The 12,869-nt window shown below is 52.6% G+C and overlaps 3 protein-coding genes across 3 annotated transcripts; 2 read left to right on the top strand and 1 right to left on the bottom strand.

The window, feature by feature from the left end:
• Positions 1–395: 395 nt before the first annotated feature.
• On the bottom strand, positions 396–6,704 carry P175DRAFT_0519268 (uncharacterized protein; the record flags this gene model as incomplete). The annotated part of the gene is made up of 8 exons (XM_040899093.1): positions 6,420–6,704; positions 6,239–6,358; positions 5,773–6,171; positions 5,070–5,708; positions 4,596–4,977; positions 2,984–3,334; positions 1,209–2,900; positions 396–1,176 (listed from the first exon to the last, which is right to left on the bottom strand). Exons 1-8 carry the CDS (start codon positions 6,493–6,495, stop codon positions 396–398), a joined length of 4,440 nt encoding a protein of 1,479 aa, XP_040748599.1. The 5' UTR covers positions 6,496–6,704.
• Positions 6,705–7,896: 1,192 nt separating this feature from the next.
• On the top strand, positions 7,897–9,626 carry P175DRAFT_0504962 (putative extracelular serine carboxypeptidase; the record flags this gene model as incomplete). The annotated part of the gene is made up of 1 exon (XM_040897990.1): positions 7,897–9,626. A coding segment is annotated over one exon (1,646 nt), but the record flags the coding sequence as incomplete, so codon positions are not given.
• Positions 9,627–10,209: 583 nt separating this feature from the next.
• Positions 10,210–12,447, top strand: P175DRAFT_0519269 (putative proline permease; the record flags this gene model as incomplete). Its single annotated transcript, XM_040899094.1, has 3 exons — positions 10,210–11,003; positions 11,069–12,356; positions 12,418–12,447. Exons 1-3 carry the CDS (start codon positions 10,669–10,671, stop codon positions 12,445–12,447), a joined length of 1,653 nt encoding a protein of 550 aa, XP_040748601.1. The 5' UTR covers positions 10,210–10,668.
• Between the last annotated feature and the right edge of the window lie 422 nt (positions 12,448–12,869).

The raw sequence follows: 12,869 nt of genomic DNA on the forward strand, positions 1-12,869 counted from the left end.
ATATATAAAGTACATAGATAAACACAAAGCTCGCTACGCTACCATGTATGCTCAATATGGACAAATATCGGAATCTATCAGGTAAGATGCAAATGTAGGGTATCGATTTGAGCGCGGCCAAACGACCGCTCCGCATGAAAAGAAAAAAAAAAAAAAAAAAAAAAAAAAGATAGATAGATAGATAGATATCTGCAGCGAATCAAGCTTCCCTGAAGCCAGCAACCCGGGAAATGGCGTCTGATTCTCGCCTATTCCCTGGCTAGGACGCTGATCACAGTATACGGGGAAGGGCGAGCGGGCCGAGTCGCGCAGAGTAACCCATGCGTTCTGGCTGCGAGGATAGGTATTGATCAGGGAATACTGCTCAATGCTGTTTCTCCTCGGGTTTGATCCAGTCACTCTTTGTGCTTGTTGAGATAACCGTATCGGCGCCAGTTGTCTTGGATCCACCATTCCGCGATATGGGCAGCATCCCGCACGAAACGAACGGCCTCCGGCTCCCACTTGTGGCTCTCGCCATGGTGTGTACGACCAGGCACCAATGAAATAGGAGGCGGGGGAGCATGATGGCGTGGAGGACCAGGGGGAGGAGGGTGGGGAGCGAAAACAAAGTCCTGGTCCTGCTGTTCTGACCTGCGGTCTGCCTTGTCGGTGTTATTGCCATTCCTTTCATCTCCATACCTCTCCCACAACGCGGCAGCCATGTCGTTGAAGTTGAAACTGGTGATCGGGTCTTTTTCCAAGGGATCCTGCCCAATATCGGAAAAGCGCCACTCCACGTCGTCTATCAGAGGGATAACAATCCGGTATGTGGGCTGAGCTGCCGACCGGACGGCCAGCCATGATGCGCCCGTATTCATGACGCTGAATTGCCAGTCTTCCATCTCTTTGACCGGCTGGGACAGCGGACGGATCATCGACTGGCCTTCATAGAGGGCGCGGATATCTGTCGCCACTCGAGTGCCGTCGGGCCCTAGGGAAGATGATTCAATGAGGAGGTCCAAAATCGTTGGGACTATTTGCAACGATATGACCGGATCCTGGACTTCGATTGCTGGAAGACCCGGGTGGGCGAAGACGATGGGGACATGGAAACTGCCGATATGCGGGTTGTTGTAAGGGGTTACTCCGCCGTCATTAGGAAGGGAGATGCCACTATGAGGGTTAGCCTCTGACCTATTTTCTGCAGCATAGGTAGGTGAACTTACTGGTCGCCTGCTAGGACAAGTAGCGTTTCGTCCGCAATTCCCTTTTCCTGCAGAATCTCCAAAATCTGCGCTAGCCACCGATCTGCGAACCCGATAGTGTTCAGATATCGGTTCAGGTCGCCATTTTGGCCCTTAAAAGAGGCAGCCATGATCTTTTCATACGTATTGTTGGGCATCCCCCATGGATGATGCGTTGTGCCAGTTAAATGGGTCAGGAAGAGACGGGTGTTGTTGCGCTTAGCAACGTCAATCGCGTCGCGAATATAGTCGCGGAGCTCTGTGTCAGGGTAGCCGTAGTAGTTGACCTCCTTGTAGGTCAACGGGTAGTGCTTCGCGCTCGGATCTTCGATTCTCTCCTTGGTCCAGATGTCGTGGTATCCCAGCCTAGGGGTGAGTTTGTCCTGGTTATCGTAAGTGTCGGTCACGGATTGCATCCACACCGAGTGCCACGGCCATGTGCGATAGTCGTCCGTCTTGTTTGTGATGTCCCGTTGCTGGCTCAGCGCATGGAGGACATGCGGCATGCAAGGCTGGTAGATATGATGTTCGTACTCGCGATTAAAGTCGGCAACTAGGGGGCTGACACCACAGATGGTTCCCACCAAGCTCTTCAGGGTGTAGGTACCCGTTGTGAAAGCGTTGCTAGCGCTAATACCGCCGTATGCCTTCCTCTCGCCCACGCGGTACTGGTCGAATCCCGAGTCGAATCCAGTCAAGTACTCCGCGGTGCGGGTCAGGTTTGCCACAGTTCTCCCGGCAGACTCAGGCATTTCGTCGCCTGCAAACGAATCGACAATCTTATTCCACAGGAATGACCCGTTTCGCAATGGGAAGACGTCCCCTCGTGTGCTCTCCAATTTCAACACCATGACATGCTTGATGTTGATATCTCCCTTGGCCAGAACCTCCCGCAAAGAATCCAAGACTGGTTCGTGGAGATTTGACATATGCAGAGGGTCCTGGGCGGGGCTGTAGTGAGTGCGATCTCTATTGGAGGTATCCCAATCTTCAAACCCCGGAAGCCCGGTTGAGGGCATCCAGTCCCAGGCCGGCGGCATCGCAAGCGAGGTCCGCCCTTCCAGCCATGCATAATCCGCCGGATTCCCAGCTTGTTCTCCCAGTGTCAAGGGGTGTTTCCCCATGAATGGGGCCACCGGTAGTGTTTCAGAGAGGAACATGTACGACGGATAAGAGGGGCGGGCAGAACGGAGGATAACCAAGAATAGCATCGGTAGCCAGACAACCAAGCGTCTCGTCAAAGGAATGCGCTTTCGGAGTTCGGGAGCGTTTTCTGTAGTCTCCAAAGGATACACCGACTCCTCGTCATCATCATCACTCGTATAATCCGCGTAATCATCCCAGGCAATCTGTTCATACACCTCGGGATCCTGAAGAGGTTGGTTGCGGATACGAATATGCTGGATGAAAGGCCGGGGGCGATGGAAGACGGATTTAAAGGGCTCCGCAAGGACATCGAAAATGCCCCCAACAAGACGGTGCACGTAGGGAGCGACAATCCACGCAAGCGCAGAGAGAATGGCTTCAACGATTAAAAACCCGGTCAAGCCGGTTAACAGCGTCCGGATGGCGGCGGCATCCCGATGGAAGGTTCTCGCCTGCCGCCAGTTGATTTCGGCTCCGGCTACGACATAGAAAGAGATATTGGCAGAAGTCATTCCAGACATAAGGAGACTAGTCGGCCGGGTTAGATTTTGCGAAGACTAAAAAAACAAAACCAGGAGATATGAGCGCTAATGTCCGTCGGGGCGACGTACCTAAACGGGATCACGACTATAGCTCCAATGGCGTCCATCCATCGGGTCGCAAATTTCTGGGTGGAGATGCGAGTAAGTAAGGTAAGGGCCACATCCTGTGTAAAAAAGGTGATCCCCCAGAGGAAGAATTTCTGAGGAGGCAGAGAGTGCACATGGGCATAGAGATGGAGGGCTTTGGCGCCGAACAGAGCAAAGAAGGTAAGTGTGAAGAAGAACCGGCGCGTCCAGTCCCAAAAGGCATCAAAAAACTCCCCCGGTGATGAACGCACACGGTCCCAGGTCGCCGCAATATAACGCGAGACCACCTGTGTGGAATTGTGGAGGAAAGCCATGTGCGGATTAGCAATGGGCCTGCCACATGGAACGCGACAGCTGAAGACAACAGGCCAGGATGAGGGACGGAGAGAAGAGTAGAAGGAAAGGAAGAAAGAATCGAACGGGAATTGAGAGGAGTGGATTCAAGATCATTCAGATAGGTCAAACAGTGAGACAGGGGAGAAACGCCGAGTAATATGTAACGAACAGCCTCCTCAGTCTGAGTTTGGAGATGCCCTCATTCACTCCACTAGACAGAGGAGGCTATACCTGCTGGACTCGGGCTAGCGACGAACCCTTTCTACGGGTGAATAGTAAAATTTCCGCCGATGGACCCTTTTGAAGATCCAGGGACTCGAAGCCACATATAGAAACCGTTTGTTAGAGTACGGAGTACGCTGTACGGTGCAACTCCATGCATAGGTACCGGAACGCGGGCCCTCAGCCGACTTGAACAATGATTTACCGTTATACAGTCCTGGCATAATTTATACTCCATACTACTCCGTACTTACTGAATGATCAGGATTATCAGGAGAGCCAACGGGGTGCCTCAGGTTTGTATAAAGACAAAGAGGGAAATTGGGCAACAGGTGACCACCTTCCTCTTTGGGAATATTGTGGGTCGTTCGAACCCTGCGGTGAATTATTGGCCAATCAGAGCAGGGATGACAAAGCATCTGGACGGTGGGGAAACCTGGGTCATGATATGATTGGCTGATAGAATTTTAAGGTCAGAAACCCTTTTTTTTTTTTTTTTTTTTTTTTTTTTTTCTTCTTCTCTGAGCCCTAAAGAGAATTCGAATCGAAGTGATTGAATTCAGTATTTGCCCTCTGGACAAGGAACTAAAGAAAACCACTTGATTTTTCAAGTGAAGTGCTCAATTGCTGCCTTCATTCCAACACTTGATCAAGATGATTACACTCTTTGGCCTCCCCAAATAGGAGTAAGACAAGTCAGGTTTGTGGAAGCGCAATATCATCAGAATGAAACCGCGCCACCCACTAGTCGTAGGAGAAGTAAATAACTGGCTAGATCTGTCAGACCCATACCTATATATATCGCCTTTCCCTCTACAATCCTACCCCAAAATGCCCAGAAGCCCATGGTTTCTCTCGTATTCGGCCTTGCCCAAAGAAACGGATATAAAGGAGCAATGTCTCTTCATCTGCCCCGTAGTTATGGTTATGTTATTACAAAAAATGTGAAACTCAACGCCGTCGAGCTCGAACCCCTTGGACATAATAATACCCCCCCACAACCAGAGCCACTGCCATCCCCGCCAGGGACATCGACGATTTCCGAATGGGCCACTCTTCTTCAATGCGTCCAATCCTCGTACTCTCGTGGCGCCCGATATACTCTCCCGTCGAGTCCCCTCCCACCTGGTAATCTGTCCACTCCACCCGAGACAGGAGCTTTTGGTATTCGACCACTGTGCCCGGCCAGTTATTGATGATCCGGCCATCGGCGGTCTTGTACCAACTGCTGCATGTCGGGTTCGCAAAGCTGCTCTTGGCCAGCCGTGCCTGGAGCTTGTGGTTGAACGCCCGCACCGTATCTCCTCGTGGTTGAAGTGTAATGGATGCTCCCTGAGCTTTAGCCCGAATGATTGGCCCCCATAAAGTAGCCAGGTAGCGGCTCTGGGCCTCAATCATCAAGATAATCGAGTTGTGCCCTTTTTTTTTTTCGAGTTAGCGATGATGAAACCCTGCCACAGCCACGAGCACCGCAAATTCTGGGGAATGAAAGAAGGAAACAATAACGTACCAAGGTTTGTGTTGGGTCCGAATAACATGCCAAAATTAGGCATATCCTCTACTGTCATCCCATAGTAAGCCGTAGCACCACCATCCCAAATCTCCGACAGGGTTCGACCGCGCGCTCCGGAGATGTTCATCGGATACAGGAACTCGACTGTGCGGAATCCAGTCGCATAGACAATCAGGTCGACTTCGTTCATTTCGCCATCGGCCGTCTCAATGCCGAGCGCAGTAATACGCTGGACCGGTCGCGTTTCCAGCCTGACGTGCTCCTTGTTCAGCGTGGGATAGTAGTCGTCCGAGGTAAGGATCCGTCGACAACCAGGGGGATAGCTCGGCGTCAGAGCATCCAACAGCTCTGGTTTATCTGGGAGTCCCTTCTTCATACCCCAGATCGCCAACTGGCGCAAGTACTTGGTCAGGGCAGAGTCTGGATTGGCGATCGGGTCGTGCGACTGTTCGCGCACGTTCATCATGAGCGCACGTTTACACCAACGCAGCGGTGGCACCGCTGACAAGAGGAACTGCTGCACGGGGTGTACTGATGTGTCCATCCGGGGAACGATCCATTGAGCTGTGCGTTGGTATACCGATACTTGGGCTGCTCTTTTGGCGACTTCGGGGACGATCTGGACAGCAGTCGCACCTGAGAAGTCAGCATCATCTACTATGCGATAAAACAACATGCCAAAAGGAAAAGAATGGGATACCATTTCCAATCACCGCCACTCGCTTTCCCCTGAAATCATATGTCCAATCCCAACGGGCAGAATGCATGCTCTTCCCCTTGAAGTCATCCATCCCGGGAATAGAGGGCCAGCTAGGCACATTGAGCTGTCCAACGGCCGAAATAAGTATATTGGCAGAGAGCTCGTACGAGTCTTGGAACTGGCTATCCGTGACGCCAGATACTCCAACTTGGATCTTCCACTGATGAGCGTCTTCATCCCATCGCGCCTCGTTGACCGTCGAGTTGAACCGGATATGCGAGTACAGACCATACTTTCCCGCGACACCCTTCAGATAGTCCAGGATTTCTTCTTGACCAGGGTATTCCCGCGTCCAGGTGGTTCGCTGCTCAAAGGAGAAACTATACAGAGCACTCCAAACTACTCCCATTAACCCCCCTCCTTGCCCAGAACAGAATACAAAGCAAGATAACGCGTGCGGGCGTACCATCACAAGCACACCCGGGATACCTGTTATCATTCCAGGTCCCGCCCACCGCACTTCCTTTCTCCAGGATCACAAAATTGCGACACTGATGCCGGAGAAGCTCAATGGCCATACACATACCTATTCCATTAGTGCCGAACCTCTATCCCTCGTAAGGAGACAACCCAGGACGCATGCTCACCCGATATCCCTGCGCCTATAATCACCACCGTGGACTGAGTATAGTCCTCATTCCCAACTGGGCGGTTGAAACTCATTCTGGCTCGGTGTTAATAGAGAAAGGAGATCAATCGGATCCAGAACTTGAATCTCAGGTGAATCCTTCAATCCGGGACTGAAGGTATCGTAGCGCACCCTGCGCTGAGATTCCCCGACAGAAACCGAGGCTAGAAGTTTGTATAACCTGAGAATGGCTTGTGAGGGAAACCGGCCCTTTATAATATTAAAAATAAAATAAAATAAATGCCCGTACTCTATTCCGTATGCAAACAAGGCCAATATCTTTGTAGCCATCTGACGTTCTGGTTTACGATATTAGGCCGGGTGAAGAACGATGTTTCCACTGCAACTGTCTCGATATTGGGATATATACCCTTACCTTCCTATGTTGAAACTTATATCACATAGAGGACAGTGTGATATACTGTAAAATTGGTCAGAACCCATCTTACTGCGCCGTGTTCGCGCACGAAAGCCTCGCCCTTGACCCATCATCGTGAGTCGCCTTTCCAGAGACTACAAGCCTAGCCATAGATACATTTTAGGCATCATACTGTATATATTAGGAAGGACACATACTACACTTTGGTGTCTTGTACTTGACTTTCAATGTCGCCTCGTTGCCACGGGTCATCGTATAGCGACTTTAAGGCTTCATCTTGTTGATTTAGCTGCTGTCTCCTTTCACCTCAATTAGATCAAGAGAATCCATGTCCCGCCAATACCCAGACCCAAGCAATGAACGGAGCAGGATAGGGGAAGGCGAAGCTCCAGTTTCAAATCTCTGAGCTCGGTCCACCATGCCCTAAAATGAACCGAACCTCTGCAGCCACGGATCCCCGCAGGTGATATCGACCGCAGAGAAAAAGCAAATCTCTAGTGACAGGTCACCGGTGGAAGAGGACCGTTGATAGAATATACTGTAACACGAACAGACAAACTTGGGCGATGCGAAGAATGCAGCTGGTCTCCTCGTAGTCTGGGACCGTCCTCGACCAGTCGCCGTCCCTTGCCGATAAAGCACCATTCCAGACGCAAGGTTAGTTATACATTGATATAAATTCTTTATGGAACCACTATAAAGCTACAGAGTAATTCTTCAGCTCGTACACTGTACAATCCGAAGCGAGACGGGCGTGATGTTGTTCTGCTTGACCAGTATGTATGCCCTAATCTGATTTTGCATCCGTCTCCTCCTCGATTGTCAACTCAGATCCCACGTCAGCCAAATGAATAGCTCCTCTTGCAGATTTCGCAATGCTATCTTGCAAGGGATGATCCTCCAGTGCGGATCCTTAAACCGACTACATAACAGCCTGCACTACTCCGGACGTACTCCGTAAGCAAAGTGGCTTGCCGATCATCGCGCGATTGCTGACGAATTTCGGCCGTCTTTTCCTCTCCGACTCTTTTCTTCCTCAACTGAGCCCTTGGAGGGTGTATGAGAACCAGTGTCACAATGCGTCTGCTTCTCTGGCTCGTTCTGGGTGCCTTTGCATGTCTGTCCCAGGCCCAGGACGTTATATATCCCGCACACAACTTCTCTGTCCCAATTGACCACTTTCATAATGAGTCTCGATACGAACCGCATTCCGATGATTTTTTCAACCTGCGCTACTGGTTTGATACAACCCACTACCGGCCTGGAGGACCGGTCTTTGTGATCGCAGCAGGCGAGACCAATGGCGAGGATCGGTTTCCGTTCCTTTCTCAAGGAATCGTGACCCAGCTCGCAGCCACTTATCATGGTGTCGGGGTAATCCTCGAGCACCGATACTATGGCGAGAGCTATCCGGCCGCGGAGGTGACCCCCAGCAGCTTACGGTTTCTCTCAACCGAGCAAGCTCTGGCTGATTATGCTTATTTCGCGTCTCACGTCGTCTTCCCAGGACTGGAAGACCACGACCTGACGGCCCCAGCAACTCCATGGATTGCATATGGGGGGTCGTACGCCGGTGCCATGACGGCCTTCCTCCGCAAGCTTTACCCAGAAGTCTTCTGGGGCGCAGTGTCTTCTTCTGGAGTCACAGCGGCTATCATTGACTACTGGACGTACTATGAGCCTATCCGAAATTTCGGCCCTGCGGATTGCATCGACACGATTCAGACCATTACCGCCATCGTCGATCGCATTCTCATCGACCACCCGCACAACAAAACGCTGCATGCCCAACTGCAAGCCGCCTTTGGAGTCACCCCTCCGGTGGACAAGCAGGACTTTGTCTCTGCGCTCTCCAGCCCATTAGGTCTCTTCCAGAGCCGTAACTGGGATCCTGCCGTCGGATCGGGCGATTTCCGCAGCTACTGTGACAACATCACCTCCCCGGAACCACTGTACCCTCTCGACAACAACGCGACGGCGCTCGTGCCCAACCTCATCGACATTGCGGGCTACAATGCGTCCGACCCGAGTCTCATCGCGGCTATCATCAACGACATTGGATTCCTAGGCCTGTCTAGCAGCACCCGCGACGACGACGACGACGACGACACCGAAACCACCGATCGCGGCAACTCCACCCTCCCCAAGTCCTCGGACACCAGCTGGGGCTACCAAGTCTGCACGGAATGGGGGTATTTCATGCCCGGCTCGACAGTCCCGCCGCACATCCGGCCGTTGATCTCGCGGCTCATCGACCTCGAGTATACGTCGGCGTTCTGTGGCACGGAGTTCGCAATCCACACGCCGCCCAAGGTGGAGCGGATCAACAGGTATGGCGGGCTCGACTTCTCATACCCTCGTGCTGCGATTATCGGGGGTGCCGCCGATCCCTGGCGCGACGCAACGCCGCACTATCAAGGTGCGCCGCCGCGTCCGTCGACTGACTCGGAGCCGTTCATTCTCGTTGACATTCCGGTCGAGCATGTGTGGGATGGGATCCAGGGCGCCGTGCATCACTGGGATCAGAATGGACTGTCCCGGGACGAATGGGCGGGGGGCGAAAGGCCACCGAAAGAGATTATCGACTTGCATCAGGAGATTGTACGGTTTGTGGGCGTGTGGTTGCGGGAGTGGAAGCAGGCTTCCCAGTCTATTCTACGATCTTTGTCAATAGTGCGCATCCAACGGGGGACGGGGCAGTAGCGCCCACACGGATATATATCTATCTATCTATCTATCTATATCTCTTGAATTGTATGGATATGAATGGTTTTGTTAGTGTACATGTAAAGTCCTCTCTCCCCATTGTTCTTAAAGCATAGAAGGAGATACCAACCCAACGCACTAGACTATCTCCAAAGTACTCTCCGGATATAATCAATACCAGGATGCATGCATGCAACGACTCTCGTCAAGTTTCGCCTTTTGTGGAAAACAGCTCACAAGAGCTCATCCTCGGATATGTATGGCCCGACCGGCTCTGCAGAAATCAGCTCACCTTCACACCCAGCAAGCATGTCTGAACACGCCAGTCCATTCAACCCCGGCAAGAAGCACGCCCCATGCATGGTCCTGACCGAACCTGGCACCAGTGCACTCTCTGGACAGTTTTGACTTGCTACGTTGCAGATGGAGCCGGTCTCCGGGTGGGATTTACCCTGGTATGTTTGGATCCGCTGCAGCAGGGCTAGAGACCTAGACCCTGCAGAGAAGCAAGCAAGCCTTGCTGGGGAAAGGAATTGTGAGACCGGGGATTGAAATTTACGGGCTTTCTCACAGTTCCATGTCATGAGAATGGTTTCCTAGCATTCCTTACCGCAATCTGTACTTCTACAGCCTCTGGGAGCCCAGTGCTTATACAGCGAATCTTGCCAGCAACAAAAAAACGTTCTCGGAGCTACTCCTCTATCTACACCATAAATAACCTCTCTAACTATTAGTGGTAACTATTTCCCGAGAGGGGAAGAAGAAAACATGTGGGGAATCTGCGTAGCTGGTGATATGTACCACAAGGACGGAGAGATAATCTCTCCCCATCCGGCGTTCACCCGCCGTCGCGAGATCTAAACTTCTCCAGGTGCTCCCTCGGCACTTCGATAAGCTATCATTTGGCCGTCTGAGCACCGCGATCTCCTCCCTTTTCTGGTAAGACGCATTGCTGGTCGAGTAACGACGGACGTTCTTATCGCGCGCACCCCCCCCCTTAATATCTGTCGCCATCTATTGGGGTTTGGGAAGTGTGTAGGGAGGAAAGGGCTTCATGCATGCGTATAAATTGGGGCTCAGATCTTACAGCGTAGGTATTCGATCTTAAAAGTCAATCACAAACATGGAGAAAAAGGCACCCTCGATCAATGATAGTTCCGTCCCGAGCGAGGTGGGCATAATCTCACCCTATGGCCAGACCAAACGAGGGCTCTCCCCCCGACATGTGCAGTTGATGGCAATTGGCGGGAGTATCGGGACGGGTCTCTTTGTTGGAATCGGTTCTTACCTGCAGTCTTCGGGTCCGTTGTCCCTTATACTAGGGTACCTCTTCTACGGACTGTTGTTCATTTGGCCGTGCAACCTGTGTGTAGGCGAGATGTGTGCCTACCTGCCGATTCGAGGGTCTATCTTCGAGCTTGCGGCTCGATACGTTGACCCGGCGTTTGGATTTGCGATGTACGTTTCTTCTGGCTGCGGTGCTTCTTGGGACAAGTTGACTAGACTAATGTATCATCTTCCAGGGGTTGGTTGTATTTCTATGGCGGACTGATGCTGGTCTGTGTCGAGTACTCGGCCGTCGCAACCGTGATGCAATACTGGACGACGAGCGTGAATCCCGCCGTCTGGGTCACCATGGCAATGGTCGTTTGCACCGCCATCAATCTGGTCGGGGTCAAATGGTACGGGGAAAGCGAGTTCATCATGGCCTCGACCAAGGTGCTGCTCCTGATCGGCCTCATCCTCATTACCTTCGTTACCATGCTGGGCGGCAACCCCAACCATGACCGATACGGCTTCCGCCACTGGAAACGTGGCGTGATGTATGAATTCTATACCGACGGCGATCTGGGTCGGTTCTTGGGTTGGCTGAACGTGGTGATCTATGCCGGGTTTTCCGTGGCCGGGCCCGATCTCCCTGCGCTGGCGGCCGGGGAGATCCAGAATCCCAGATTCACCATCCCGCGCGTGGTCAAGATGATCTTCTACCGGATCATCGCCTTCTACGTGATCGGATCCCTCGCCGTCGGAATCATCTGTGACCCCCAGGACCCCCGTCTGCTGGAAGCCCTCAACAACGGATCCGAGGGCTCGGCGGCCTCCCCCTGGGTCATTGGCATCCAGAACCTCGGCATCCAGGGCCTGCCAGACCTGATCAACGTGCTCATTCTCCTCTCGGGCTGGTCCTGCGGGAACGCGTACTTGTACAGCTCCAGCCGCACGCTTTACTCCCTGGCAAGGGACGGCCAAGCGCCGCGGGTTCTCCTGAAATGCACGGCGTCCGGCGTCCCGATCTACTGCGTGCTCGCCGTGTCACTGGTCTCCTGCGTCACCTTCCTGGTGGCCTCCACGTCCTCCGTCACGGTCTTCTACTGGTTCGTCGATCTCACCACCTGCGCCTTTATCCTGACGTACACCAACATGCTCATCGTCTTCGTGGGCTGGCACCGCGCGCTCAAGGCCCAGGGCATCGACCGCCAGACCTTCCTCCCGTGGGCAGCGCCCCTGATGCCGTACGCGGCCTACGTCGCTCTGGTGATCGGCTCGCTCGTGGTCCTGTTCAATGGCTTCACGGTCTTCTCGCCCTGGAGCACGCAGGGCTTCGTCACCTCGTATTTCGGCATCGCCCTCTGGGTGGTCCTGTTTGTCTTCTGGAAGGGATTCCGGAAAACGTCCTTTGCCGATCCGGCTACGGCCGACATCCACTCGGGCAAAGCCGAGGTCGATGCCGAGTGTCAGGTCTGGGAAGCCGGCGGGGTTGCGGAACGACGACGGGAGGAATTGGCCCGGATGCACTGGGCCCCGGCGGTGGTGGGAGAAGATGTGGTAGGTGATAATAGGACGGAGGTATAGACTTCAATTGCTTTATCAGATCCTACCAGGTCTTTTCTCATCGAACTGATTCCTATCTAAACTCAATATCGCCCAACTGATGTCCTAGGACATGGTGTATAAAGTACGGGACTTTTCTTTTCTTATATTAAGCAAGGGTAGATCAGTAACCTGTTCTGCTTAGGGGGAAAGGATGAAATTCGATCATGCAATCAGTTAATATCCCGAGTACGACCCGGGTGAACTAACTGGTGAGCTGTGCGTGCTATCCTTACTCGGGTACTGGATATCCGGATGTGCATTCATTATCCTTCAAATTCTGGTTCCGGTTTCAACGATCGTCGTCATGTCTAGAGATCCTGATAGGAGTTCACCAAGCTACCTGGGTAGTCTCTACCTAGGTAGAGTAAGCAGTTGTCATACGGAAAGGAAGACGCCTGCATATGCGATGTCTACCAGAGCACGGAGACTTTTTACAGAAACCCGCATGAT

Source organism: Aspergillus ochraceoroseus, assembly GCF_002846915.1.
Source record: "Aspergillus ochraceoroseus IBT 24754 chromosome Unknown P175scaffold_11, whole genome shotgun sequence".
Taxonomy (NCBI): domain Eukaryota; kingdom Fungi; phylum Ascomycota; class Eurotiomycetes; order Eurotiales; family Aspergillaceae; genus Aspergillus; species Aspergillus ochraceoroseus.